Source organism: Lissotriton vulgaris, chromosome 12 (assembly GCF_964263255.1).
Source record: "Lissotriton vulgaris chromosome 12, aLisVul1.2, whole genome shotgun sequence".
NCBI lineage: Eukaryota > Metazoa > Chordata > Amphibia > Caudata > Salamandridae > Lissotriton > Lissotriton vulgaris.
Window position 1 is genome coordinate 596,945,398 of NC_141700.1, and position 26,174 is coordinate 596,971,571.

Here is a 26,174-nt window from a genome sequence, read left to right on the forward strand (position 1 = left end):
CGGGTTAATGGATGCTCCTCCAACCTATTTCCCATTGGCATAGGAACCAGGCAGGAGTGCCCTCTGTCACCCATTATTTGCTCTTTATATGAAACCCATGGCTCACAGAGGCTAAACCCCAGATGCAAGGGATTCAATTCGGGGCAGAACAACATACTATAGGCTTATAGTCTTGGCATCCTTGGAGGAGCCTTCCACTTCCCTACCTACCTTTCTGGATGAGCTAGAGGCTTTTGGCATGGCAGCAGGCTTCAAGACAAATATCCACAAATCGCAGGCCCTTTGGCCTCCTCACACTCTTGATGCCCTACAACAGACAGTGGGCACTTCAGTGGGCACTGACATATATTCCCTACATGGGCCTTCACATCACCCCCACAATCGCGGGAACGGTGGCCCTCAGTTACCAAACTCTGACTAATCTGATTAAATCTGTTTTACACCGGTGGTGACCCTACTATCCTGGCTTGCAATTAAGATAATGATCCTCCCTAGGGTTCTGTTCCTCTTTCTGGTCCTCTCTGCTGAATCACACCCTGGGACACGGTGGTCCCTCCAGCAGGAGCTTAATAGATTTGTATGGGCTGACAAGTGGCCCGTCTCCACAGAGACCTCAGCTACAGACCCTCAACAGAAGGAGGTCTAGGGCTCCCGAAACTCTACCGCTATTACCATCTCCCAAATCAGAGTCTTTGTGAAATGGTCTTGCGAAGAGTCAGATAAGCACTGGCTGTTCATGAATAAGGCATTGGGAGGACAGCCCCTGCGGAGAATCCCCTTTCTCCTCAAACGTGCCTTTCCAAAAACTCTTTATCTCTCTCCCACCACTAAGTCACAGTTGGCTGCTTGGGATGGTCTGGCGGTACATGGGGGCTCACATCCGTCCCCTCTTGGCTAATGTCCATTGTTGGGAATTCAGACATTTCCCCGGCGAAGCGCAACCCTAAATTTCACCTATGGAATTAAGCAGGCTGTAGATCTGTTGGCCACTTGTTTGATCTGGACGGTTCAGTATCTTTCGAATCACAACGCACAACCTATGCACTCCCAGAGTCGGAGCGCTGACATTACACTTAGATTTGCCATTGGGTGAGGCACCCCTCTGTCTGCCATGGCTCTGAACGGCAGCTCACCCCTTTTGAACATTGGCTGCTCTCTAAGACAAGCGCCTTATCTCAGAGTTATATCGTATGATATGCTCCACTTTGGAGGTCTCCAAATATGCGAGCCAGAAGCGCTGGAAGTCAGAAATAGGTAGAGAGTTGACCCTGAAAGAGTGGGGAGATATGTATCACCATGCACAAAACACTGCCCACAATATAGATAGCATCGAAACAGCTACGAAAATCATAATCTATTGGTATTTCAAGCCCCACCAATTGCATAAATGTAACCCGTCTAGATCTCCTGAGTGCTGGCACCAATGTGGGGCCTCTGGCACCCTATTACACTTCCTCTATGACTGCCCGATACTCATGACCTATTGATCGCAGGTATATAATGACATCAATACTCATTTTTACACAGACTTTCCCAGATTCCCCACCTACATAATCTTGGGTCCCCCCAATGCACTCACCTTTCTCTTAAATCCCGTCGGGGCAGACAAATAGGATTGTCACTGGGGTTGACCTTACAGAACATTTTGACACACTGGGGTATGGAACATATTCCCACATACTTAGGTTGGCTACACTGACTGTAGCACATAATAGAGAAGGAACGCATAACCCTCACTTTGTCTAATCAGGGAACATAATTTCCCAAGCTGTGGAGTCCATTCTTGACATTGCTGATGTCTTAATTTCATCAACTTACCTGTCCAAAATACTTACGACTCCTCTGCCAGCCTGAGGCTTTCCCTACCACCACCTAGGACAGTTCCATCATAGGATAGGTTATCTTTGTGACAGTCCTGATCTTGTTTTTATGTTCACTGGGATCGGGGTTTGGGGGGCAGGGAGTTGCAGGGTTGATATACAATACAAAGCACTGTGACCAGGAAGAAATCGGGCCTCAAATTGCTGATGTATTCTGTTTCATGCTAATAATACTAATAAAGAAAATTAGGCCATAAGAGTAAAGGGTAACATATTGCATTCACATGCCTCCTGGAAGACCTCTATCAGTGGGCCCAGCAATTGTTCCCTACATGCATGATTAAATTCTATCGGAAAGCCTTCTCCTCCAGGCGACTTCCAGCAGTTGATATCAACAATCGCTTGTCTCACTTCCTCCAGAGTGAACTCGGATTCTAGCTCCTGTCGCATAAGAGGCAGAAATTTAGGGGGATCTACACCAGCCAGGTAGTCTGCCACTGACTGATCATCCACAGACACTCCCCCCGTATAGGTCCCCTAAATGGTAATCAGTACTTTGTTAATGAGCCATTGCATGCTAACTATGGTCCCGTCACTGGGTCAGAGTGTCATAATGGAGGGTTTATCCCTCTCCCTCTTAGGCAACCAATGCTAATAATATCCCGTCTTGTGTAGTCTCTGCTTGCAATCTTGTTGCGTGAACTTATCCAGTCTGTCCCATCTCTCCCCTAGACGCCTCCTAAAATCGACCATGGGCTCTGCAGAATCCACACTTCCATCATCCATCCGTTGAGCTTCTGCTGACTGCTTCTCAATTTTCCCAAGCTCTACCTGCATCTGCCAACACAGACCAGCCGTCTTGTCAGGCATTCCTCACATATAACAGGTTTTAGTGCCTCCCATTCTATATGCCTGCTAGCCACGGTACCCCAATTACCTTCTAAATATTCCGTTATCTTTTTACCAAGGGCTTGTCTGAACGGGACATCTAGCAGTGCCTCTGTTTGTAACTGCCAATGTCGCCTATCATAGCGCATCCTGACCCCGCTCCACTCCAACATTAGGGAGAAGTGGTCCGGCAGAAATCTACCCAGATCGGTCACCCTCTGTATATTCAATTGCATATTTGTCATTCCCAGGGTCCTGTCTAGTCAGCTATATGTGTCCTGGGTGGATGAGTAACAAGAATATTCCTGCTCAGTTGGGTAAATCTCTCCCCACACATCTACACATTGCAAATTGCACATGACATTAACATTAATCAGTGTGCTCACTATACTTGGTTTGGTCATACTTCTAGGGGGCTGTCAATTCAGTGTTGGATCTAGTACAATACAAATCCTCACCCTCAATAGCAGTTCTATCATGTTACTTGTCACCAGCAACTGCAACTTAGGGAAGAAATCCCCATCATCAACATTGGGGGCATACATATTCAAGATGGTTATATCCACCCATCTAGCAAACATTGCCCCAGGATGTATCTACCCTGCATGTCTTCCTATTAATAAAGCAGACAAAAGGGAATCCCAGGGGCCACCGAGATCGCCACCCCATGCACATACGAGGAAAAAGTGGATTAATGCAACTGCCTCTTCCATCTTCTTCGCAACTTCACCTCTTCACGTTCTATGAGATTTGCCTCTTGGAAACAGGAAATTGCCACACCCACATGCCTCAGATAAGCATACATCCTATATCGCTTGATATACCTGCCAAGTCCTCAAGTCCTGAGTACTTCATAATCCTGTATCATGCTATAATTTGTAACATCTACACACCCCACTCCACTCACTCAGAAATCTCAGTAATGCATGCAATATCCTGTAACAAAACCATAACAACTTGTAACCCACCCTTCTCCAACCCACCCCAGAAACATGAGTGTCATGATTTCCCATCGTTTCTTGATTCATGGACATAGTAATCCCTCTCTTTAACATGTCTCCGGTCAGTACTCTAAGTCTAAGAGCAAATCTAGACACTTGCACAGCAAGTTAAAGTAATCCCTGTACCATGTGTGATCAAGTGATGCCAGTGCTTTCCTTCACCCTTATGAAAGTGCAAAAGTCTGCACTGGGTCTCGTCCCAGCTGCCCTACTGGAGTTCAAAGAAGATGGTCCTGCAGGAGCCAATCAAATAACAGTACCTTTTTCAATAAGCATAGTATTTCTCATCATTTATGTATAACAGTCAACCGCCCTTAGCGCCTTGATCCCCTCTGTAGTCAAGATGATCTCACTCCTCCCAAACTCTAATGTACTTGCATACTACAGGGGCAACACAACAGAGTTTATAACCATCAATGTTCTACATCAGCCAGTCTGCGAATCAACATTCTCCAACGGGGTTGGCGACACCACCTCTGCCCCACTGTCCTGAGTGGCAGACAAGCTAACTCCACCCATTAACATACCAACCATTGTGCTGTCTTCCTGGACTTCAATCCATACCTCGGGCATATCCACTGCCGACGATTGCCTCTGGTATATACTCCATGGGGCTGTACTCTGGTGTCCCCCGCTTCTCATGACCAATTCTCAGTGACCCTCTGTCTTCAGGTGATACTTTATCCCAGCACTCAAGCCATGCCCAAGTCTCTTCCAGGTGTTCAAAAATGGGTCTTACCCTGGGCGACTACACACAGCTTTGCAGGGAATAGTAACATATATGAGAGGCCCGTAACCCAAAGCTGTGGCTTGACTTCTACAAATGATTTCCATTGTACCTGGACCATTCTGGTTTAATCTGGGGGTAAAGATATAGTATTATTTTAATATTTTAATGTTCCTGATGTGTGAGCCATTTTAAGAATAGTCCTGATCATGGTGGTTGAAAATCCGTGCTATTAATGCTCTTGGAGGAGCCAAATGCTGAGGTTACTCGATTAGTGCTCGGTGCAAAAGCTCCACGACAAACATATTTGTCAAACTCTCAGGTCTGAAGGTGTTATGAATTCAGTTCTCTAAAAAGGCTTCTGCAGAGTCTCCCTCCGCTTGTTCCGGAAACCCCACCAAGCTGATGCTATTACAGCAGGATCACTCCTCTGCGTCTTCTGCTCTGTCTTCCAACAACGTTGGCGTGGCAGTCATTCTTGCTACTTGTTCTTTCAGTGTGACAACATCTTGGTCAAACCCACCTATCTTTTGTTCCATTGCTGTCATTCCCTCCAAGATCTTGTGCAGATCTTCTCGTAGTAGTCCTACCTCTATGGCCACCATATCTATTTTATTATCTAGGACAACATACGCTCCCTATATGGCCTCCATCAAAGCTGCCCTGGACGGTTCTGCCTCAGACTGTCTCGTACTACATTGCAGCATGCTTTGTGGTTGAACAAATTGAGACATTGTATTGCTTTGCTTTGCTGTCCTTTATTAGTCTTGTCTTTCCCAATATATAGAGCGCAGCTGGATCTCTCTGTCCACGACTAGGTCACTGCTGACTGCAAAGTGTTCACTGACTCAGTGGGCTCTCATATTCACCCCCCCCCCTGACTAATATATGATACCAGGGGCCCCCCAGGTCCAGGCATGGTTTTGCAAATCCCCAACTCCTTCACTGCCTACAGTATGGCAAACATTGTCCACAGTGTAGGCTAGTGCAGGGGCTACTTCCACCCCTCCCTTCAAGCAGGCATCTAATTAGCAGGCCGACAGTGCTCAGTTAAATCTCGAACAACTCAGTGCTGCAGCACTGCTCTTCTATATGTGTACTGTTCGAAACAAGGCAAGGGGTCACCATCCACAATCCGAATGAATAGACAACCAGGAGGTAAGGGGACACACAGTCCACAGTTCACTCACTTCCCAGATCTCCAATGCACAAATTCTGCTTGCAACTTCCTTTGTGTTTCCAACACAGTATTGCTACTTTACATGTTCACCCACGCCATGATTTCGCAGTGCCTCAGGCAGTGGAGAAGCCCAGATCCTAATTTGTCAGGGCACTTCAGCTAGTTTCAGACCCTGTTTCAGGTATCAGAAGGCCCGAGAGCGTAGTACTCTATTCTAGGTGGCGTTCATGGCCATACTTGCTCACAGAGGCTCCCTCTGTCATTTGCCAAGTGCGGTGTGCGCTACAGGACCCACCCACCGCACCTTGGATGCAAGGCAACTGCAGCCACCACCTACTCTGTCAGGCCGCACGACTGCTAGGCCTCTGCTGTCTGGCTCTTTTCTTCAGGCTGCTCCCTTTAACTCAAGAGCTTCCCAGGTCTCACTCACCATTCAGGTGACAAATGGATAGCCCTGGTCTTGTAAATTGCAGCCGTAGCCCACAGAGGTCCGTCAGACTCATTCAGGACGGTCTAGGTAGCTCCGGCACGCAGGATTCCACAGGAATATTAACTGGATTAGCGGAGCTCCAGATTAGTGCGTTTTAGCGGCCATCTTGCTAGACTACGCCCCTTCTGGGAAATTCATTAAACAGCACAACAATTGAAAGCAAATTATCACCTTTTCATCCCCCTGTTTACGTGTGCCCTGGAATAATCTGCAGGAAACTCAACATATCAGGATGCTAGGTGTCTACTAAGTGTTATGCAAATCTGTGAAACTGTGCCTCTCATTTGTAAAATATGCATGAAACCTGGGATCCCCCCATTGGGCTTAACTTGCTATCAGCCAGCCAGATTTCAGGCCGATTCTTTACACAGCACAAAAGTTAGAAAATGAAAAACATGTCCTCTTGTTTTAACTTTGTGCCCGTTAATGGATTTGAATAAACCATGTTTTGCTTACTCTTTATACTTTGAGTATCATACAAAATCCATCAAGGAGGATGTCAAAAAAGCACAGGTTCACATTTCAACTCCCATAGGAATCTCTAGTGCCTGCTAAAGAAATAAAGCCTGACTTGATTTACAACAAACTTGGCATGAAACTGGAACTTTACTCCTGAAATTCCCTTTGCTTGCTTGTAGTCAATCCCTAGGCGTTTTCGAGAAATGATGGTTCCAAAAAATTTGTTGGATGGGCTTAAAATTAATAAAAGTTAGATATGTTTGTATTGTTACCCTGCAGATATTCCTTGCAATCAGGTTTGGGATTGCCTGTGGACCTAAATTAAAAAAAGTAAAAGCCTGCTCCAATTTAACAAAAAAGGAGTGTTTTGCTCCTGCCGTCCTATTTAGACCTGCAATCCCAAAGTTCGGTCAGCAGACATGAAGGTTCTGACTGTCTGAAACAAAAAAACTACTGCTACATTCGCTATCACAAGTTGCAGGAATCAGTTCATGTACACTGTTAAATTATTGAGAAAAGACAAAAGAAGACAGGGAAAGGATCTCCTGACCTACGAGTTCTTGTGGATTGGTCCTAAAGGGACCCCTCATTTGTTTAAAAAAACTTCTAAAAAATAACATTTTGACATGGGTTTGCAGACCCTGCACAAGGGTTTACAAACCTCTGAGCTAGACTATGAGGTTCACAAACCATGTTCCTGGATCTGAAGACCTCAGCAAGGGCTTTTGGACTCTTCTTAGTCCCATCTTCCAAATCTGTAGACCCTGGTCCAGATTTGTGAATCTTAGGTAGACATGAGAGGGCCCACAAGGGTTCCCAAGCCCTTAGCTGTTGATGACCCCCTTACCCAAATAATGATCATAAACATAATAATACTTATTGTTGTACTTGATAGTATTATTATTAATATTATTATCATTATTAATTAAACCCTTAACTGCTGGGCCTTTTCCTTCTCAGTTCTTAAAAATGACATCAACAAATGGTTTACTTTGCTAAAGTCACTACTTCCCAGTGTTCAGGAACATGCAGAGCTGAATAAAAAGGCAAATTATTTACCACAGTTTGGGCATTTTTCAAAGAGGTCACCTATTACTCCTATTTTGTTGTGCTCTCAACCTACTTCTAGTTTCAGCAAGGGGTCAGATGCGTAGATCCCTCAAGGTTTACCTGAAGAAATGTACTGTTGCGATAAAGAAATATTAAAAATGAGTAGGAAAAATCTTGGATTAATCAGTGCCAGTCATGGGCTCTAGGCCTAAACATGATTTTAAGATCTAGTGGGGTTTCTGCCCTCCCAGGGGGCTGATCGTTGGGTAATTGGGCCATCTGCCCTCCAAGGGCAGAAAGACTGTTGCCCCATTTAGTTGAGGTGTGGGCATAGCTATGCCCATGCTGAGTAGCCCCAACCACTATATTTTTATATTTTAAAAATCCCTGTTGTCTATTGGGCTTTCTGCCCTCCCTGTGGGGCAAATCGAGAGTAATTACCCCCAACTGCCCACTAGCGGGGTCAGAAAGACTCTTACCCCCTTTACTTGGTTTGAGGGCATAGCCATGCCCATGGTGGGCAGCCTCCGCCCCTATATTTAAAAACAAATCCCTGGCAACGAAGGGGTTTTCTGCCGAGGGGCAGATTAATTACCCCCATCTGCCCCGGGGGGCAGAAAGACTGTTGCCCCATTTACTTGGGGGGAGGCATGGTCATGCCCGTGCTGGGAAGCCCCAACTGATATTTTTTTCTGGGAAAACAATCCCTGGTGTCTAGTGGGCTTCCTGCCCCTCAGGGGCAGGTCGGGAGTAACTGCCCCATCTGTACCCAGGGGGCCAAAAGACTGTTGGTCTCGTTAGTTGGGGTGGGGGCAAAGCCGTGCCCATGGTGGACAGCCCCACCCCTACACAGTCCTATCTTTTATCTGCAGAGCCTTCACAGTTGGAAAGATACTACTAGTAGAGTACCTTTGTGAATAGCAAGCAATCGTAAACTTAAACAAAAGTAGAAGTTTACCTCTGTGAATCAGGATTTACTTGATACTCAAAATATCAAATGTGCTATTTATCTATCAGGCTATATACAGATCCACGATACCCTGCCAAAATTATTGGCAAATCAAAGTCTGTTCTAATTTTATCTCTATCACAACATTGACCCCTTGTGTAATCAGCATAAATCTGGAGAGTCGTGCTCAAGGTTGAACTTTCAAACACACTGCAAAATTGTGTTCAATGCATGTCCTCGAGTACAGTTATATATATGGTGTGTTGCATAACCAATTGTTCTCTTTTCTGCATGAGTAAAAATACGTTTACACACTTGCTTTTAATAATTTGTTCATGTACATGATCCATCTTTACTTTCTTTGGTTGAGCAATGTAAAAGCATAAATAAAAATAAATAAAAAATAAATAAATAAATAAATACAAAATAAATAAATGTAATAAAAAAAATAATACATAATAAATAAATAATAAATAATAAATAAATAATAATAATAATAAATTTCTACTTACGTAAGAGAGTCCAGTAATGTTGTCCCCGCCACTTTCTCTATTCCTTTGGTGAAGGGAGCCATCCTTTTTGGAAAAGTGTGCTCCATTGTTTGTGGACATGTTCCATTAACAATTGGAAAGATTAGTGATCGGTGTTTCTAAAATAAGGAAAGAACATATTTGAAAAATATATTTTGCAAAGTATTATAAATAGAACAGTACATTAGTACATGGGCAAGGCCAAAATTTAGAGTTTCATGGGCAAGGTATGTGGACAGGGTGCTCTGCCGCAAACTTGAGGGAGTACCAAACTCTCGGTATTTATTGTAAGTCAGGCGGATGCCACTGGATTCAAGCAAGCCTGGCTGAAGACGGCTGGAATGCCAGAAACCGGTCCTAGGAAGCTTGTTTTCGGTCCAGGGAAGGCATGGCTTGGCAGTTCGGGCTGGACTGTTCCCATGAGGCACAGGGTCAGACTGATTTGCATATGGCCATGTCTGAACTGGGGTGGCAGAGTGGGCTAAAGAACGGTGATGGATTAAACCCAGATCTGTTGACTGGGTGTGAGTGTTTGATTGGTTCAGATGCTCCGTCCATCACCACCCCCTTTTGTACCGCTTTGTTCGCCATAAGTTGGCAGGGTATGCTCAGACGTGAGTCCCTTGCTCACTTTGCCACTGGATTCAAGCAAGGCTGGCTGAAGATGGCTGTAATGCCACAAACCAGTCCTAGGAAGCTTGTTTCTGGTCCAGGGAAGGCATGGCTTGGCAGTTCGGGCTGGACTTTTCCCATGAGGCACAGGGTCAAACTGATTTGCATATGGCCATGTCTGAACTGGGGTGGCAGAGTGGGCTAAAGAACGGTGATGGATTAAATCCAGATCTGTTGACTGGGTGTGAATGTTTGATTGGTTCAGATGCTCCGTCCATCACCACCTCCTTTTGTACCGCTTTGTTCGCCATAAGTTGGCAGGGTATGCTCAGACGTGAGTGCCTTACTCACTTTGCCACTGGATTCAAGCAAGCCTGGCTGAAGGTGGCTGTAATGCCAGAAACCAGTCCTGGGAAGCTAGTTTCTGGTCCAGCGAAGGCATCGCTTGGCAGTTCGGGCTGGACCGTTCCCATGAGGCACAGGGTCAGACTGATTTGCATATGGCCATGTCTGAACTGGGGTAGCAGAGCGGGCTAAAGAACTGTGATGGATTAAACCCAGATCTGTTGACTGGGTGTGAGTGTTCGATTGGTTCAGATGGCTCGTACATCACCACCCCCTTGTGCACCGCTTTGTTCACCATAAGTTGGCAGGGAATGCTCAGACGTGAGTGCCTTGCTCACTTTGCCACTGGATTCAAGCAAGCCTGGCTGAAGACGGCTGTAATGCCAGACCCGGTCCTAGGAAGCTTGTTTCTGGTCCAGGGAAGGCATGGCTTGGCAGTTCGGGCTGGACTGTTCCCATGAGGCTCAGGGTACGACTGATTTGCATATGGTCATGTCTGAACTGGGGTGGCAGAGTGAGCTAAAAAACGGTGATAGATTAAACCCAGATTTGTTGACTGGTTCATGATCCTAGTTTCCCATACGATTGGTGTGTCATCCTGCTCTCTAAGCTTAACTACTGCAAATTTGTACTTTGGTGGAGATTTTGCCCATAATGTACAATACAGAGAATCTTTATTCCTTTTCAGTGAAGCACTACAGGCTTAGTCTTGAATGTCCCCTGACATAACAGATCCTGCACAAGTCAGCAACCCTACATGAAAGGCTTCCTGTGCGAAGATAACAGGCTGAGATTGATAGGAGTACCATTTGCTCAGCCCTCACTTGTGTACACACAGATGTGAGCATGTCTTCACGTGCAGCCATTCTAGAGTCTCTTAGCTACACATCAGTGAACCTTGTTTTAAAAGACAGTGGCAGCTGGTACTCCTATCTTTCCTAACAGATTTAGCTGTGAGTGAGACTTACTTAGTGTGACTCACTTACAGTAAAAGTCCCAAAACCAATAATCTAAAAAAGTGAAGTCTAGGGGGTTAAGTGACCTGCAGTCCATTTTCCACACTTGTCCCCCCCCCCCAAGCATACACAAGGGCTAAGAATCAACCACTTAAGTCTTCTTCCCTAACAAGTGGTCACAAGTTGGAATGGATACTAACCTTGCACATCATTGTCCAGTTGTTAAGCTCAGACAGGTATCTTAAAAATATTAGCTGATGCCTACAGTGCTATACTTACTACCAAAGGTTCAGAAACACAGAGATAACCCTCCTGGAAGACTCTTCCCTTCGACACAAGAAAGTCTCTTTGATAAAAATATACATTGTATATTGATCACTCTTTAAGACCTTACATGCATCCTACATCAGGGATATCACAGACATTCTAGGCAGAATCAGATTTGAGGAGGATTTCTTCTCTGTAACTTTAGATGATCTTGAGTATATACAAGCATTAGACATGAAGATGGTCTAAGAAGATGTGGACACTTTCTGAGATCATGTCCTCTGAGATTGTACAAACATACCTGGATGATAGAATTATGGTGTTATGCATGACTAAAATAATTATGTTTTAGAAATTTTTTTACAAGCAGCTTCAATGTACAGCTATGGGTACCTCTTATGAATCCACCAATGCAAATGTTCATTTGGGTGGACGAACAAGTGCTGCATAACGAAAAACATTTTTAGATGACTAACAAAATTGTTCATTGGCTTAGATACACTAGGTTCACTTGCAGGTTGGGTACCTGGTCGCCACATATTTTACTCAACATCTATCAGGCCGAATGTGTTTTACAGGTCCTGTATGGCAGTGAGGTATGGGGGTATGTGAAGACTGATGACATTCAGACTGCCAAAACAGTTTGTAAGACAGCTGGTGCAGGCCCCTCAAAGCACCCGGCCTTCCATGTCCATGAGGAGCTTAGAATGAGTTATTAGCCGACATAGTCGCCCTCAGACCTTTGATGTAATGAGTTAAGATCAGGACAAGAAAGGGTTTTAAGCTGGCCTACACTACACCCATTCGTTACCCTATGACAACAGACTCTTCAAGCTTTTTCAATTCCATAGAGTGTGTGTTTTATCACTACTCAAATTGTCATGGGGTAGTAATTTAGTACTCTAAAACCATCAAGGCTATATCCCACCTAAAAACCACCTAAGGAATAGTGAAAAGTGTGTAAAAGTGTGAAAAAAAGTGTGGAAAAAGAGAGAGGGTACCTCACGGTAGAAACACCTGGAGGGCTGCTGGCTGGTGCTCGCCAATGTGCCCACTTGTCATCATCGGTCACTCTCTCTCAGTGTGGAGAAAAGATAAGTGCAAATTCTCCTTTTGGAAGAATCTCAAGCCAATAGGTTAAGAGTGAAAGGAAAAGTGAAAACAATCAGTGCTTAGTGTTTTTCAGATCTGTGTCCATTGGACCCCTGTGAGAATCTGAAAAGATAATTGTCACCATTAAAAACCAGCAAAGCTTGCTGGCCTACCACAAATGTATTCAATGCTGCAAGCCTCCCCAATTAAAAATGTTTTCCTTCAAACCATAATCAACTTTATACTGCCAACATGTTTTGTTTCGTTTTGTTTTGTTGCTCAATCATCACGAAACTTCTTCAGGGCTGTAAGGGGTTACAATTCTCAACTTAACTCGAGATTCACCTAAAACCTAGCAGTTGCTGAGCCTCCTCGTGCCTGCAACCGTCTTCACAGTGGTTCATGTGTCATCAGATCGCGTGCACCTCGGGTGACTGCACACTGTCTAGCCCCCAATGCCACATCCCACCGGCGTGTAAAGAGCTCCGTACCGCTAGGTTTTAAAAAGCTGTTTTTCCGCCCCACCACCACCGCGGTGGTGCCACCGCCCGACATCCTAACGGACCCCTAAGTGTTTCAGTGCCAATGTATACATCAGAGGCTATATGCATGAGAAACAATTTGGAATCTTTGTCCAGCCAATAACTTCATTCAAAATGTGACTTAATCAATCAATCAAAACTTTATTTTGGTCAGATAACGGCCTTAAAAGTGCTTGTCAACTTCAATACATTTATAAATAACAAGCGAAATCAAAAATAAAATTAAAGTTAGAAATATGTGAGCGTAAAAACACAATTAGGACAACATCATACACGTACTATTTTGCCATAGATTAGAATGATTGCCATACAAGCCTCAGCCATAAAAATAAAACATTAAAAATAATCAGACTAAAATGAAAAATTCATTAGTCCATGTCAGTATCTCTTCATAGTGGCTAACGAACATCTGATCAAATTGATAATCTCATAATTTACCTCAGGACTCGGAAGTTTCTATAAAAGAGGCCAAGCGTGTTCATGGAATCTATTATTTATACTACGTAATATAGGAATTAGAATAGGTGTCCGATGGGTGGTTAAAAGTGAGCAAAATAGAATAAAGTGCAGTGTGTTCTGTTTGGATCGGTCGTCACATGAGTACAAGGCAAGAATTGTAAACCATGAGCCTTGGATGGGATAGACCAACAGAAAATGAACAAGATTAAAGTGCAGCCTTGTGAGGGTTAATCTGTGCCATTCATTTGAAGGAGTGTAATGTAAGCCTCTGGATTGGGAATTACTATTGTGGCTATTGTGGCTTGCCAGACTGCCCTGCAAGTAATTCGTCCCTGCGCACATTGTGGCGCCCGTTAAAAAAATTGGCCTTTCTCCAAAACCACTGCAAAATACAGAGTGTTCCCTGTGTTTGCGAACAGACGGGAGAGCCCCATATCACTAAAAGTTTGCTTAATGTACGTCAACCAGGGAAGATTTGATGCACGATTCGAGCAAGACAATCTGATATTACTGCTCTGGTAACGTGGGCTTCTGGGTTTTCACATACCTTTAGCCACAGCAGTAGGGGTTGCAATTTTAATATAGTCCTCCGCAAAACCTAAGCCAACCTCTGCATGGCAGAAAATGGCGTATGAAGATTGTGGTAGAGCCTGAAGTCCACATAAAAACTTATTTCCAACCTTTTGTGTATGTTACAATCTATGTATCCTGACACTCCGGCTCCATACGAACCATCAGAGAGGTATTTGCTCTTCAAGATGTGGATTATGTACTTAAATGGCTTGTGCCCCAGCCTTTTATCAAAATAAAAGATAAAGTCAACTGACCTCTGAAATTGGAGGGCCCTTATTTTTAATAACAACTTTCAATTATTTGTTGTGTCCATCGGGAATTCCAAGTAAGTGAACTTTTGGACATTGGCCTACTCCTCGCCAGATAAGTTGAATTTCTTGGATTTGGAATATTTTGGCCCACATTTCATTACAAATGATTTAGAGAGCTTTGTTTTCAACCCAAAGTCATTCATAAAAGTACAAAAGGCATCAAGGAGGACCTGCAGTCCTTAGGCAGCTCCAGCCGAAAATATAATGCCATCAGCATATAATAGAATTGTGACAAAACGGGAGCCGATCTTGGGCAGGTCTTTTCCCATTGAACAAAAGAATTCTTTCAAACCATTTATATAAATTGGTTCACTGACACAACATCGATGTAAAAAATACAGATGTAATAAATGTAGACAACAAAAATATCGACTCCTAAACTTAAACAGTTAAGTACAAAAATACATACTGAAAAATATTGATGTAAGAAATATAGTTGTATAAAATATCAACATTTATAAAAAGATTAAATAAAGTAATATATGTTAAATGTATTAAATATCATTTTAACAAATAAAATACATTTTATATATGTTTTAATAAAATATAACAAATAAACGTAATAAAAAATAAACACAAAACATAATAATTTATGCATATATATTTACTTTAAAACAATTAATAAACAATTATTTTTAATTTATGTTAAAGTTTAAAGTAATAAAAAATAACAACAATTATTAATGATTTAAAATATAAAAAACAAAAATGTATAATAAATTTAAACATTAAACTATCAAAAAATATTTGAATTTACATTTCACACTAGAATCAGTGCAACAGTAGGGAAAGTGTTGGACAGCAAAGGGGTAAAATTAACTATTCCCATGCAATTGAGTGCAAAAGTATGGTAAGTGTTGGATAGCGGAGGAATTACATTTATTATTCCAAATCCAGTGAGTGCAACAGTAGGAAAAGTGTTGGATAGCGGAGGTGTAAAAATTACTATTCCCATTCCAGTGACAGCAACAGTAGGGAAAGTGTTGGGGAGCAGAGGGGAAATACATACTATAAACACTCCAAAGAGTGCTACAGTAGGGAAAGCGTCAGACAGCAGAGGGGTATACATTTCTATTCCCACTTGAGTGAGTGCAACAGTAGGGAAAGTGTTGGATAGCGGAGGTGTAAAAATTACTATTCCAACTCCAGTGAGTGCAACAATATGGAAAGTGTTGGGATAGCAAAGGGGTAAAAATAACGATTCCCACTCCAGTAAGGGCAGAAGTAGGGTAAGCGTTGGATAGCAGGGGAATTACATTTACTATTCCAATTCCAGTGAGTGCAACAGTAGGGAAAGTGTTGGATAGCGGAGTGGTAACAATGACTAATCCCACTCCAGTGTCCAGTGAGAGCAACGGTAGGAAAAGTGTTGGATAGCTGAGGGGAATTTTTTTTATTCCCACTCCAAAGAAGTTAACTGTAGGGAAAGTATTGGATAGCGGACGGGTACACATTTCTATTGCCGCTCCAGTGAGTGCAACAATAGGGAAAGTGTTGGATAACAAAGGGGTAAAATGTATGATTCCCACTCCAGTGAGAGCAGCAGTAGGGAAAGTGTTGGATAGCAGAGGGGTAAAAATTACTATTCCCACTCCACTGAATGCAACAGTAGGATGAGTGTTGGATAGCGGAGGGGTAAACATGTTATTCCCACTCCAGTGAGTGCAACAGTAGAGAAAGTGTTGGATAGCGGAGGGGTAAAAATTACTATTCCCACTACAAAGAGTGTAACAGTAGGGAAAGTATTGGATAGTGTAGGGATAACTATTATGATGCTGTCTGAGGGGGCAAGCAATGTGGTCCTGTAGAAGCAAGGGGTCCCATTGCCTCACCGCTAGCGCACAGGACCGCGCTCTCCTCGTGTTACTCCCAAAGCTCCCAGTCGTAGAGGGAGTCCTGGCTCCAAGCACACCAAGAGAGGGTGAGAAAATGAGGTGGGGGTCCACTGCCGTGGCCATCAGGGGGGCCCGAGCAGCGTATGTGTCAGATTGTGATGAGGGGCCCCCACACAAGACTTCACAGTACTGGCACTGCCCCCCACACAAACAGTTTATGTTTGCACAATCGCTCCTCCAGCCGTGATCAGATTGCTGGTATTGGTCAGTCAGTCACTGCAATGGGATGGCAGGTATAACCCCATGATGGGGAAACGTTAATGACTTTTGGCTCAGCTCTGTCGCTCTGCCATTACAGGGTGCTTAGGATGGCCGATTTCACCAGATAGACTATCAACCGGGCATAGTGCAGCTAGCAGGTCTGTAGTGCAATTAGTATTTGGTGCCTCTCACGGGGAGGTCCACACAGAAGCAAGCAGGTTTCTCCTCACTGGCAGACACACAGCCAAATTGTACCACTGATACCATGCAAACACTCTACAAGTGGGTCTTGCATATCATTCAGGAGGGCCTTTCTTTTCTTTTTCTTCGCCCATTCTGCTAAATCAGGAACGGCTGATGAAGGATCATTTAAAACTGCTCGAGCAGGAAGTTACAGCTCTCTTGGACAAGGGAGCTATAGAGAGAGTCCCTGAATCGGAAGCAGGCAGTCTATTATTCCTGCTACTTTCTGATTCTGAAAAATAACAAAGGTTTGTGACCCGGTCAATCTCTTCATCAAAAAGGAGAAATTCATGATCTTCTTTCTAGCTCAGATCTTGTAGTGTAGTTCCTATTTTCCCTATAGGCCCTGCGCATTGGAATAACATAAACAGCAGTGTAGACGTAGAAGTGCGGTCTTCCAGGTCTCTACTGACTATGTTAAACTTAATTGGATTTTGTACCAGCTAGCTCAGAGGTCACTGGAAACTTTCTTGACTGAATAGGAAGTGATCAGCTTCCCTGGCTCAGACAAGAAGGGATTCAGTTTTCCAACAACCGCATTAACATGACAACTTTGCTCCTCAGAATAAGAGTCAATCTCTAGAGTCATGTGAAACAATAGACAGCTATTTCACTCAGTCAGTTGTGCAAAATTACTTTCACCTGGATGCAGAGAATAGAGAGACGGGCGTTTTCAATAAAAAGGTATTATTTATTGAACAGTCTTTCTTCTCATGCAAGAGAAATGAATTGCCACAATTGCAAGACTTGTTATTATAAAAAGTGCGTACAGTAAAAAGAGTATTGCGAAATAATACTGTAAAAGCATTTATATGGTTTCTTAGCCATACAATGGTTAAAATGAATAAAATATATACATTCATATATACATTTGGCTAACGTCCTCAACTAGTGCTTCTAACTACGCCTACCCCAGTGTACCTGACCTAAGCCTAATACTTGGGAGGGAGTAAGTAGCAGTTTAAGTTAAGTTGGTTTTGCCAAGAGTTTGCTTCAAGAATTCTCTCTAAGGGTTTAGTCAGCACCGTACCTCTTGAATAGAAAGTTGGAGGTCTGGTATCTCCTCTCAGGACTCGATATTCCAGTTACCCGCAAGGGTAGACTGGAAACGCCGGAGCTGGATTTTCTTGGTAGGAGAAAAGACAGAGTCTTCCTCAGAGCGTCAAGGAGGAGAAGGGGCAGCGTCCGTGGGCTTCTCGCATCTGCTGGGCTCTGCAAGGGACATCTGTTCTGCTCTTGTATTCACCACCACCATTGTTGTGTTTGCTTAAGGCAACGTTGGTATTATTTATACCTGAAAGGTGCCGAGTTTGACGTAAGTTTTTGGACATAAGACGTCAATAAAGATGTCACTAAGAACTGGTCGTTCTTACAGTGCTCATTAGAGTTCTATTACTAATCAAAACATAGCAAGCGGGGCTTTCCCAGGTTGCTGGGGGTTTTATCTGTTGAAAGAACTCGGTGTGTTATCTAGGAATCTAAGGAAGTGGCTTCTGCTGTGTCATGTACTGTAATGAGCTGCAGAGACGAGTTACTGAAATATGGCTCTGATCGTTTATGCCATTATAGGGATATCAAATTGAATATAGCCGTATAGGGGCATGAGGTCACAATATTGATCGGGGTCCTAGATAGAACACAACAATCTTGCCTGCCCTAGACCAAGAATACTGAATGGTAGCGTTGGACCTGCAGGACGCGTATTTTCCCATCCCCATTCTGCCAGGCCACAAGAGTTACCTGCAGTTCAATATAGGCCATGGGCATTTTCAGTTTACTGTGCTCTCCTTCGGCCTTATCTGTACCTCTCGAAAGTTCACCAAGGTGATGGCAGTGGTCGCAGCTCATCTATGCAGGTTAAGGATGTCGGTCTTCCCCTACCTCGACGGCTGTTGAAGGCATTCTCACCCCAGGCTATTGTCTCCCTCCTTCAGACTATGGCGGACCGCCTGCATTTGCTGAGGTTCTCTATAAACTTGCCAAAGTCACACCTGACTACTTCTCAGATGCTCCCTTTCATTGGAGCTGTTCTGGATGCAGTGAATCGGGCCTATCCTCCCGAGCAGGGAGTCCAGAATATTCATGTTGTGATTCCGATGTTTCAGCCCCTATGCTGGATTTCGGTGAGACTGACTCTGAGACTGTTGGTCCTCATGACCTCTTGCATCCGGTTGGTAAAGCATGTCAGGTGGTGTATGTGGGCTCTGAAGTGGGAGCTGAAGTGGGGCACAGCATTGAGGAAATCCCACAGATGTGATCCAGATCTCGGAAGGAACTGCAAGAGATCTGCAGTAGTGGTTTGGCGAATCGCGATTGTGTAAACGGCAGACCTCTCTCCCTTCCCCAACCAGAGCTCACAGTTGTGACAGATGAGTCACTTCTGGGATGGGGCAGCCATCTGGGAGAGGTGAAATCAGGGAACACCAGCAGAGTTGGGGCCCCATATCAATTTGTTGGAGCTTCGAGCGATTCGGCTAGCATTAAAGGCATTCCTTCCCTCTGTCAAGGGGAAGTTAGTGCATATGTTCAAGGACAACACCACTGCCATGTGGTACTGCAACAAGCAGGGTGATGTGGGTTCGAGGACCCTTTGGAGATGCCCTGCGTCTCTGGAAATAGCTGGAACATCAGGGCATAACCCTGGTGGTTCCACACCTGACAGGTTCTCTGAGCGCCAGGACAGACAAACTCAGCTGTCAATGCCTAGAGGATCACAAATGGTATCTCCAGTCAGAGGTGGGGCAAGGTATCCTTCAGCAGCTGGGATAACCTTGGTTAGATTTTTTCGCCTCCTAAGAGAATGCGTAGTGTCAGCAGTATTGTGTGCTGGAGTTTCCAAGGCGGCTATCGCTCAGTGAAGCATTTTATTGCGAGTGGAGCTCAGGCCGGCTGGGTTTCTTTCTGCCCATACCACTCTTGTCAGGGTTCCGAAGAAGATCAGGAGTGACCCAGCCCAAGTCATTCTTGTGGCTCCGGACTGGGTGAGGAGAGTCTTGTTTCCAGTGCTTCTGAAAACTAGTATTGATTCTCCAATCAGACTGCCACTTCGGGAGGATCTTCTGTCGCAGAAGCTGGGGAGGGTTCTCCACCCGAACCTGTTAACTATGCCCCTCCATGCATGGAGATTGAGTGGCGGCAATTAGAGGCTGTCAAATGTCCTTCCGAAGTATGCAATATTATTTTGGCGGCCAGAAAGCTCTCCACAAAGACAGTATATGCCTGCTGTTGGCAGAAATTTGTATTATACTGTAAAGAAAATGTTATTGACCATCTTCCTGCATCTCTTTCCACTGCTTTTCTATTTATTCTAACCCTTGTCGAACATGGCTCTGCTTTTGGAACTCTCAAGGTTTATCTTTCTGCTCTGTCTGCTGTTTAACGGCTGCCAGACCAATCCTCTCTTTTTAGGTTTGCAATTGTAAATATGTTTTTGAAAGGGCTGGCTCACTTGTTTCTGCCCACGCTCTTTGTTATGCCACAGTGGGACCTTAATTTGGTCCGCACTTATCTTATGTGTGCTCCCTTCGAGCCTTTACAAAACTGTCCCCTCCAGCTGCTTACCATCAAGACAACCTCTTTTAGTGGTGATTGCATCTGCCAGGAGGATGAGTGAATTCAAGGCATTATTTTGAACAACTCCCTTTACTGACAAAGTGGTGCTCCGCACCTGTTCTTCATATTTGCCAAAGGGTGTGACACCATTCCATCTGAGTCAATTCATTACACCGCCCAATTTCTTTGCTACCCCGCATCCCTCTAAGGAAGAGGAGTGTCTCCACTGTCTGGACCCAAAAATAGCTTTGTTGTTCAATGTTGACAGCACAAAAGAGTTCAGGGTGGATGACCAACTCTTTTTGGGGGACTTGGGAGCTAAGAAGGGGCGTATAGTGCAGAAAAGCACCATCTCTCACTGGGTTGTTCCCTGCATTAAGATCTACTATATCCTGGTCAAGAAGCAACCCCCTGAGAAATTAAGGGACCGTTCTACCAGAGGAAAAGCTGCGACTATTGCCTTTGCTCATGGTGTTCCAGTCCTGGACTCCTGTCAGGCAGCAACGTGGGCATCTTTGCACATATTTGCCAAGCACTACTGCCTGGACAGTCAGGTTCGCATGGATGGGCATCCCGCCCGTTCTGCCCTGAGGGACTTTCTAGTATAAGGCATTGGTCCGCAACCCACTGCCGGGATGGTATGGCTTGGGAATCGAGTTCAAAGGTAAGGAATCTGCAGCTAGAAGTCTCTATCAGATTATCAAGTCACTTATCTTCTTTAATGCATTACTTGGTAAAGACTCTATCTAACTGCAGATTCCTTACAGCCCCACCTCGGCGCTTTTGGGACAGATTTTATTAGAACTAGGATTAATTCCCTTCTCAGGGCCCTAGTTTTCCGCACAACTACGCCAGTTACATCATAACTCTGTACTTCTGGTGTGGAAAAAACAAAAACTACTAACATCTGCGTGCCTGGGTGGTGCCTATATAGGGGCCGCGACATAATAACTGACGCTACTGCCGCCGTCAACGTCACAAAGCCAAATAGAGCCACCCGACGGTTCGTGCAAGGGATAGCTCAGAAAAAGTTCCCATATCCAGCCTAATGCCTGGGAAATTCATAGGTAAAGAATCTGCAGCAAGAGTCTCTACCCGATAATGCGTTACTGAAGGTAAGTAACTTGTTCATCAAACCTAGCTGGTTTAACCATGCCTGTTCCCTAGTGAATAAATGCCTTAAGTCAGCTTTAGGGGAATCCCCATGTGATAAGAAAAAGTTATTTCAGTCAGAAAAGCTTAAAAAATGGCAGTAGCAGAAAGTAAGTCAGAAATATACTCTAGTTATGATAGAACACAGATGCAGTAATTTCAGCTAGTGTATGGGTCAAGAATTTCACCAAGATTTTTGACACAAAAAATCTGGATCAGTCTCAATTCTCATGGATATTATTGTCTATGAATGCAAACCCGCTATTTGTCTCACCATGTAGATCTGGCAATTAAAAATAGTCCCTCAGGCATGGAGGGAATTATTATGGATTTATTTAAAGCACACCTTCCTTTCTTGGCCCCCATAATTACAAACTTTTGAGTGCAACGTCCTAAACTCTGGGATATAATAGAGGTAATGGGGCTAGATAAGGCATTGCCAGATTTGCTCCTCCGGTTACACTGGCATACCACAATGAAGCTACAATATATGACTGAGGATGATTTATAGCACTGAGGGTGATTTATAGCCTAAAATAAATGCTACTGTTGGGGTACAACAGGGTTGTGTTATGGTCCTATTTCTTTTTTTAATTTATATGGTGCAGAGGCAGAATATAGTTGTTAAAACTATCGTTTTTTAAAATAATTGTATGTATTTTGGTAGATATTTTATATGTATGTGTTGTATGTATTTTGTATAAGAATTGTTTGTATTTTTAAAATATGTTACATTTTTAGTAGTTTTAAAAAAATATATATATTTGAATTTTGTGTTTTGAATTCCGTAGCGGGCTGTGGGTTTATAGGGGAATAGGGGGGGAAGTAATTTAATTATATTAAATGTATTGATTTTTTTTATTTAATAATATTTGTTTAATTGAGATGTTATAGCGTGTTAAATGTGTAAAGTGATTTATTATTAATTAATTAATAATTGGTTAATTCATTTCATATAATTTTTTTTTTTTTTTTTTTTTTTTGTGTTCAAACTGCTTTATTGATAAGAGTACACAAGGATACACAGCTTGAGGCGCCTACAACCCGGAGGCCGGCAGCAATAGTGGAGCAACATTACACAGCCTAGATGCCGGTATCCCGGGGGCCCGGCGGCACAGCACAAGAATAAAGCTGTTCACAGCGCCATCCGGTGGAGCGGGCCAAGGAAGGATGTGCTGCAGTCGAACAGGTTTTGTGTGAGCAAGAAGAGAATCTCACTCCTAGTTTTTGTAACGAGTAGAACCAGAACCAAGAAATAAGAAAAAGAAAGAACCCCAACTCCCCAACGAGGTTACGTGTATGTGGTGATGCATTACCGTGCGACAACAATGCATGGTAGTGGTGTAGTGCGGTGGCTCAGCTAGGCGCCAGTGTGCGGGGGCGATGAGTGTCCCAGGCTCAGGGATCTAGGTCAGTGGTAGTCCGTGGGGTGACAGTGTAGAGTTCCTAGCGGTATGCAGGACAGCACCCTCCGGAAGGAGGGGGGGACGCCCGGTAACGTGTCTGAGGGGGAAGATAGTCACTGGAAGGGGAGGCGAGGGAGGCAGTGCCGTGGAGGCCAGTGCCGCACACTCCACGAGGAGACTGCAGGGGCATAGGGGCCACTCAAATGGAGGAAAACAGCATGTATCTGCCATAGCCAGTCATCAATAAGGTAATCAAAAGTATTAATGTGATTGGGAAGCGATGAGCTCATCGCCTGACATTGTATCATCGTCCGAGCGTTTGAGCAGGTAGTGTACCAGCGGGTCCCAAACGTTCCTAGGTCTACTCGTGAGAGGCAGCAATTCAGAAAAGGTGGTGTGCTGATCCTGGCAATATGTTAGGTCGGTTAGCCAGTCTTTGAACTTGGGCGCTCTGCCTCTGCCCCAGCGGCAAGCGACACGTCGCTTGGCTAGGAGGAATGCTATATCGACGAATTTCCTGCGTTCCTTAGATATGTGCTTTGTGTATCCAAGGATGGCCACCAGAGGGTCCAAAGGAATCTCCTCCTCCACCATCTGCGCAACAGCATCGATGACCTGTCGCCAGTAGTCGGCAACCTGGGGGCAGGACCATGCTAAGTGGAGAAAGTCAGCGTGTTCTGCGCGACATCGTTCACAGCGGTCACTATCGGCCAGCCCGAATCTATATTTCCGGACCGGTGTGTAGTAGACCCTCTGCAGGTATTTATAATGTATTATTTTCAACCTGCAGCTGGCAGAGATGCGGGAAGTCAGTGTACAGCAGTACTTCCATTGGTCGTCCGAGACTTCGGTGTCAAGTTCCGCTGACCAGTGCTGTCTGGCAGCAGAGACCGGTAGGGGAGCAGCTCCGCGACATTGACGGTAGAGCCCAGAGACCAAATGGGCCCCATCTTGTGATTCTAGGAGGTAGTGTAGCGGTGGTAAGGTCGCAGGTTCAGCGGGGTAATCCGGAAGGATGTCCCGCATCCCCGCGCGCAAACGAATATAGTAAAATAGCTCAAGGGGCGTGTGGGTTTGCGATTTGAAGAAGAGATCCGCTGTTTTGAAAATTCCGTTGTGGAACAGGTCACCCCATAAGGTGATATGGAGTCTGCTACAGAGCCGACGAAACCCTAGTTCCGATAGCAAGGCAAGCTGTGGGTGATAGGCCAGAGGAAGTTTAGGAGAGTAGGGCAGCACGCAGAGGAGCCGCCGGGCGATGCGTCGCCACGCGTCTAGGGTGCAGGAGATCGAGGTATTCGCTGTAGGGATGGAAGCCTCGGGACAATGTATCAGACCGTTCAATGGGAGTGGGTGTGCTATCCAATCCTCCACTGCTATGTGAGGCATGAAGGGGGTAGGAGTCATCCAGTGGTAGGCAAAATGCGCCTGTGCGCACAGGTAGTACGCCTCGAAATCAGGGATGTTGAAGCCGCCTTGGTCATAAGGAAGGGTCAACGTGGACCACTTTAGCCGGGGAGATTTGCCACCCCAAAAAAGTCTGCGCAGTTCGGCGCGGAGCGTCCTGAAGAAAAAAGCGCCTGGGTAATAAGGGATATTTAGGAAAAAGTATAGAAAGCGGGGCAATATCACCATCTTTATGAGGGAGGCTCTGCCAGCCATGGAGAGTGGCATTGTGATCCATCTGTCGACGGAGGCGGCCAATTTGGTTATGGCCACTCCATAATTGGAGCGAAGTGTCTCATCTTTATCTCGTGCTACACGGACCCCCAAGTAGCGAAGATCGTCTGGGCACCACACCAACGGGTAATCTAGTGGGAAAGCACGCACCGCATCAGTAAGGGGAAAAAATTGTGATTTGGACCAGTTTATATGAACACCTGATAGTCCACCGAAAAGGACGAATTCACGGAGTAGGGGGTTAAGGTGTAGCTCCGGGAACTTGACATACAGTGTGATGTCATCCGCATAGAGAGACACATCGATTTGCCTCTGCAAGCATTGAACCGCTCCCTCTCGGTGTAATTGGCGCAGGCGGCATGCTAGTGGTTCGAGGGGGAAGATAGTCACTGAAAGGGGAGGCGAGGGAGGCAGTGCCGTGGAGGCCAGTGCCGCACACTCCACGAGGAGACTGCAGGGGCATAGGGGCCACTCAAATGGAGGAAAACAGCATGTATCTGCCATAGCCAGTCATCAATAAGGTAATCAAAAGTATTAATGTGATTGGGAAGCGATGAGCTCATCGCCTGACATTGTATCATCGTCCGAGCGTTTGAGCAGGTAGTGTACCAGCGGGTCCCAAACGTTCCTAGGTCTACTCGTGAGAGGCAGCAATTCAGAAAAGGTGGTGTGCTGATCCTGGCAATATGTTAGGTCGGTTAGCCAGTCTTTGAACTTGGGCGCTCTGCCTCTGCCCCAGCGGCAAGCGACACGTCGCTTGGCTAGGAGGAATGCTATATCGACGAATTTCCTGCGTTCCTTAGATATGTGCTTTGTGTATCCAAGGATGGCCACCAGAGGGTCCAAAGGAATCTCCTCCTCCACCATCTGCGCAACAGCATCGATGACCTGTCGCCAGTAGTCGGCAACCTGGGGGCAGGACCATGCTAAGTGGAGAAAGTCAGCGTGTTCTGCGCGACATCGTTCACAGCGGTCACTATCGGCCAGCCCGAATCTATATTTCCGGACCGGTGTGTAGTAGACCCTCTGCAGGTATTTATAATGTATTATTTTCAACCTGCAGCTGGCAGAGATGCGGGAAGTCAGTGTACAGCAGTACTTCCATTGGTCGTCCGAGACTTCGGTGTCAAGTTCCGCTGACCAGTGCTGTCTGGCAGCAGAGACCGGTAGGGGAGCAGCTCCGCGACATTGACGGTAGAGCCCAGAGACCAAATGGGCCCCATCTTGTGATTCTAGGAGGTAGTGTAGCGGTGGTAAGGTCGCAGGTTCAGCGGGGTAATCCGGAAGGATGTCCCGCATCCCCGCGCGCAAACGAATATAGTAAAATAGCTCAAGGGGCGTGTGGGTTTGCGATTTGAAGAAGAGATCCGCTGTTTTGAAAATTCCGTTGTGGAACAGGTCACCCCATAAGGTGATATGGAGTCTGCTACAGAGCCGACGAAACCCTAGTTCCGATAGCAAGGCAAGCTGTGGGTGATAGGCCAGAGGAAGTTTAGGAGAGTAGGGCAGCACGCAGAGGAGCCGCCGGGCGATGCGTCGCCACGCGTCTAGGGTGCAGGAGATCGAGGTATTCGCTGTAGGGATGGAAGCCTCGGGACAATGTATCAGACCGTTCAATGGGAGTGGGTGTGCTATCCAATCCTCCACTGCTATGTGAGGCATGAAGGGGGTAGGAGTCATCCAGTGGTAGGCAAAATGCGCCTGTGCGCACAGGTAGTACGCCTCGAAATCAGGGATGTCGAAGCCGCCTTGGTCATAAGGAAGGGTCAACGTGGACCACTTTAGCCGGGGAGA

The 26,174-nt window shown here is 45.2% G+C and overlaps 1 protein-coding gene across 3 annotated transcripts in view; it reads right to left on the reverse strand.

Annotated features, from left to right (window-relative positions):
- Window positions 1–26,174, reverse strand: part of LOC147677801 (ATP-binding cassette sub-family C member 12-like) — a 954,180-nt gene that overhangs the window by 768,949 nt on the left and 159,057 nt on the right. For all 3 annotated transcript variants that reach the window (XM_086945451.1, XM_086945452.1, XM_086945453.1), the window contains exon 2: window positions 9,077–9,213. In XM_086945451.1, the coding sequence (XP_086801577.1) occupies window positions 9,077–9,175 (99 nt within the window). In that variant the 5' untranslated portion in view covers window positions 9,176–9,213. The remainder of the gene's footprint in view (window positions 1–9,076; window positions 9,214–26,174) is intronic.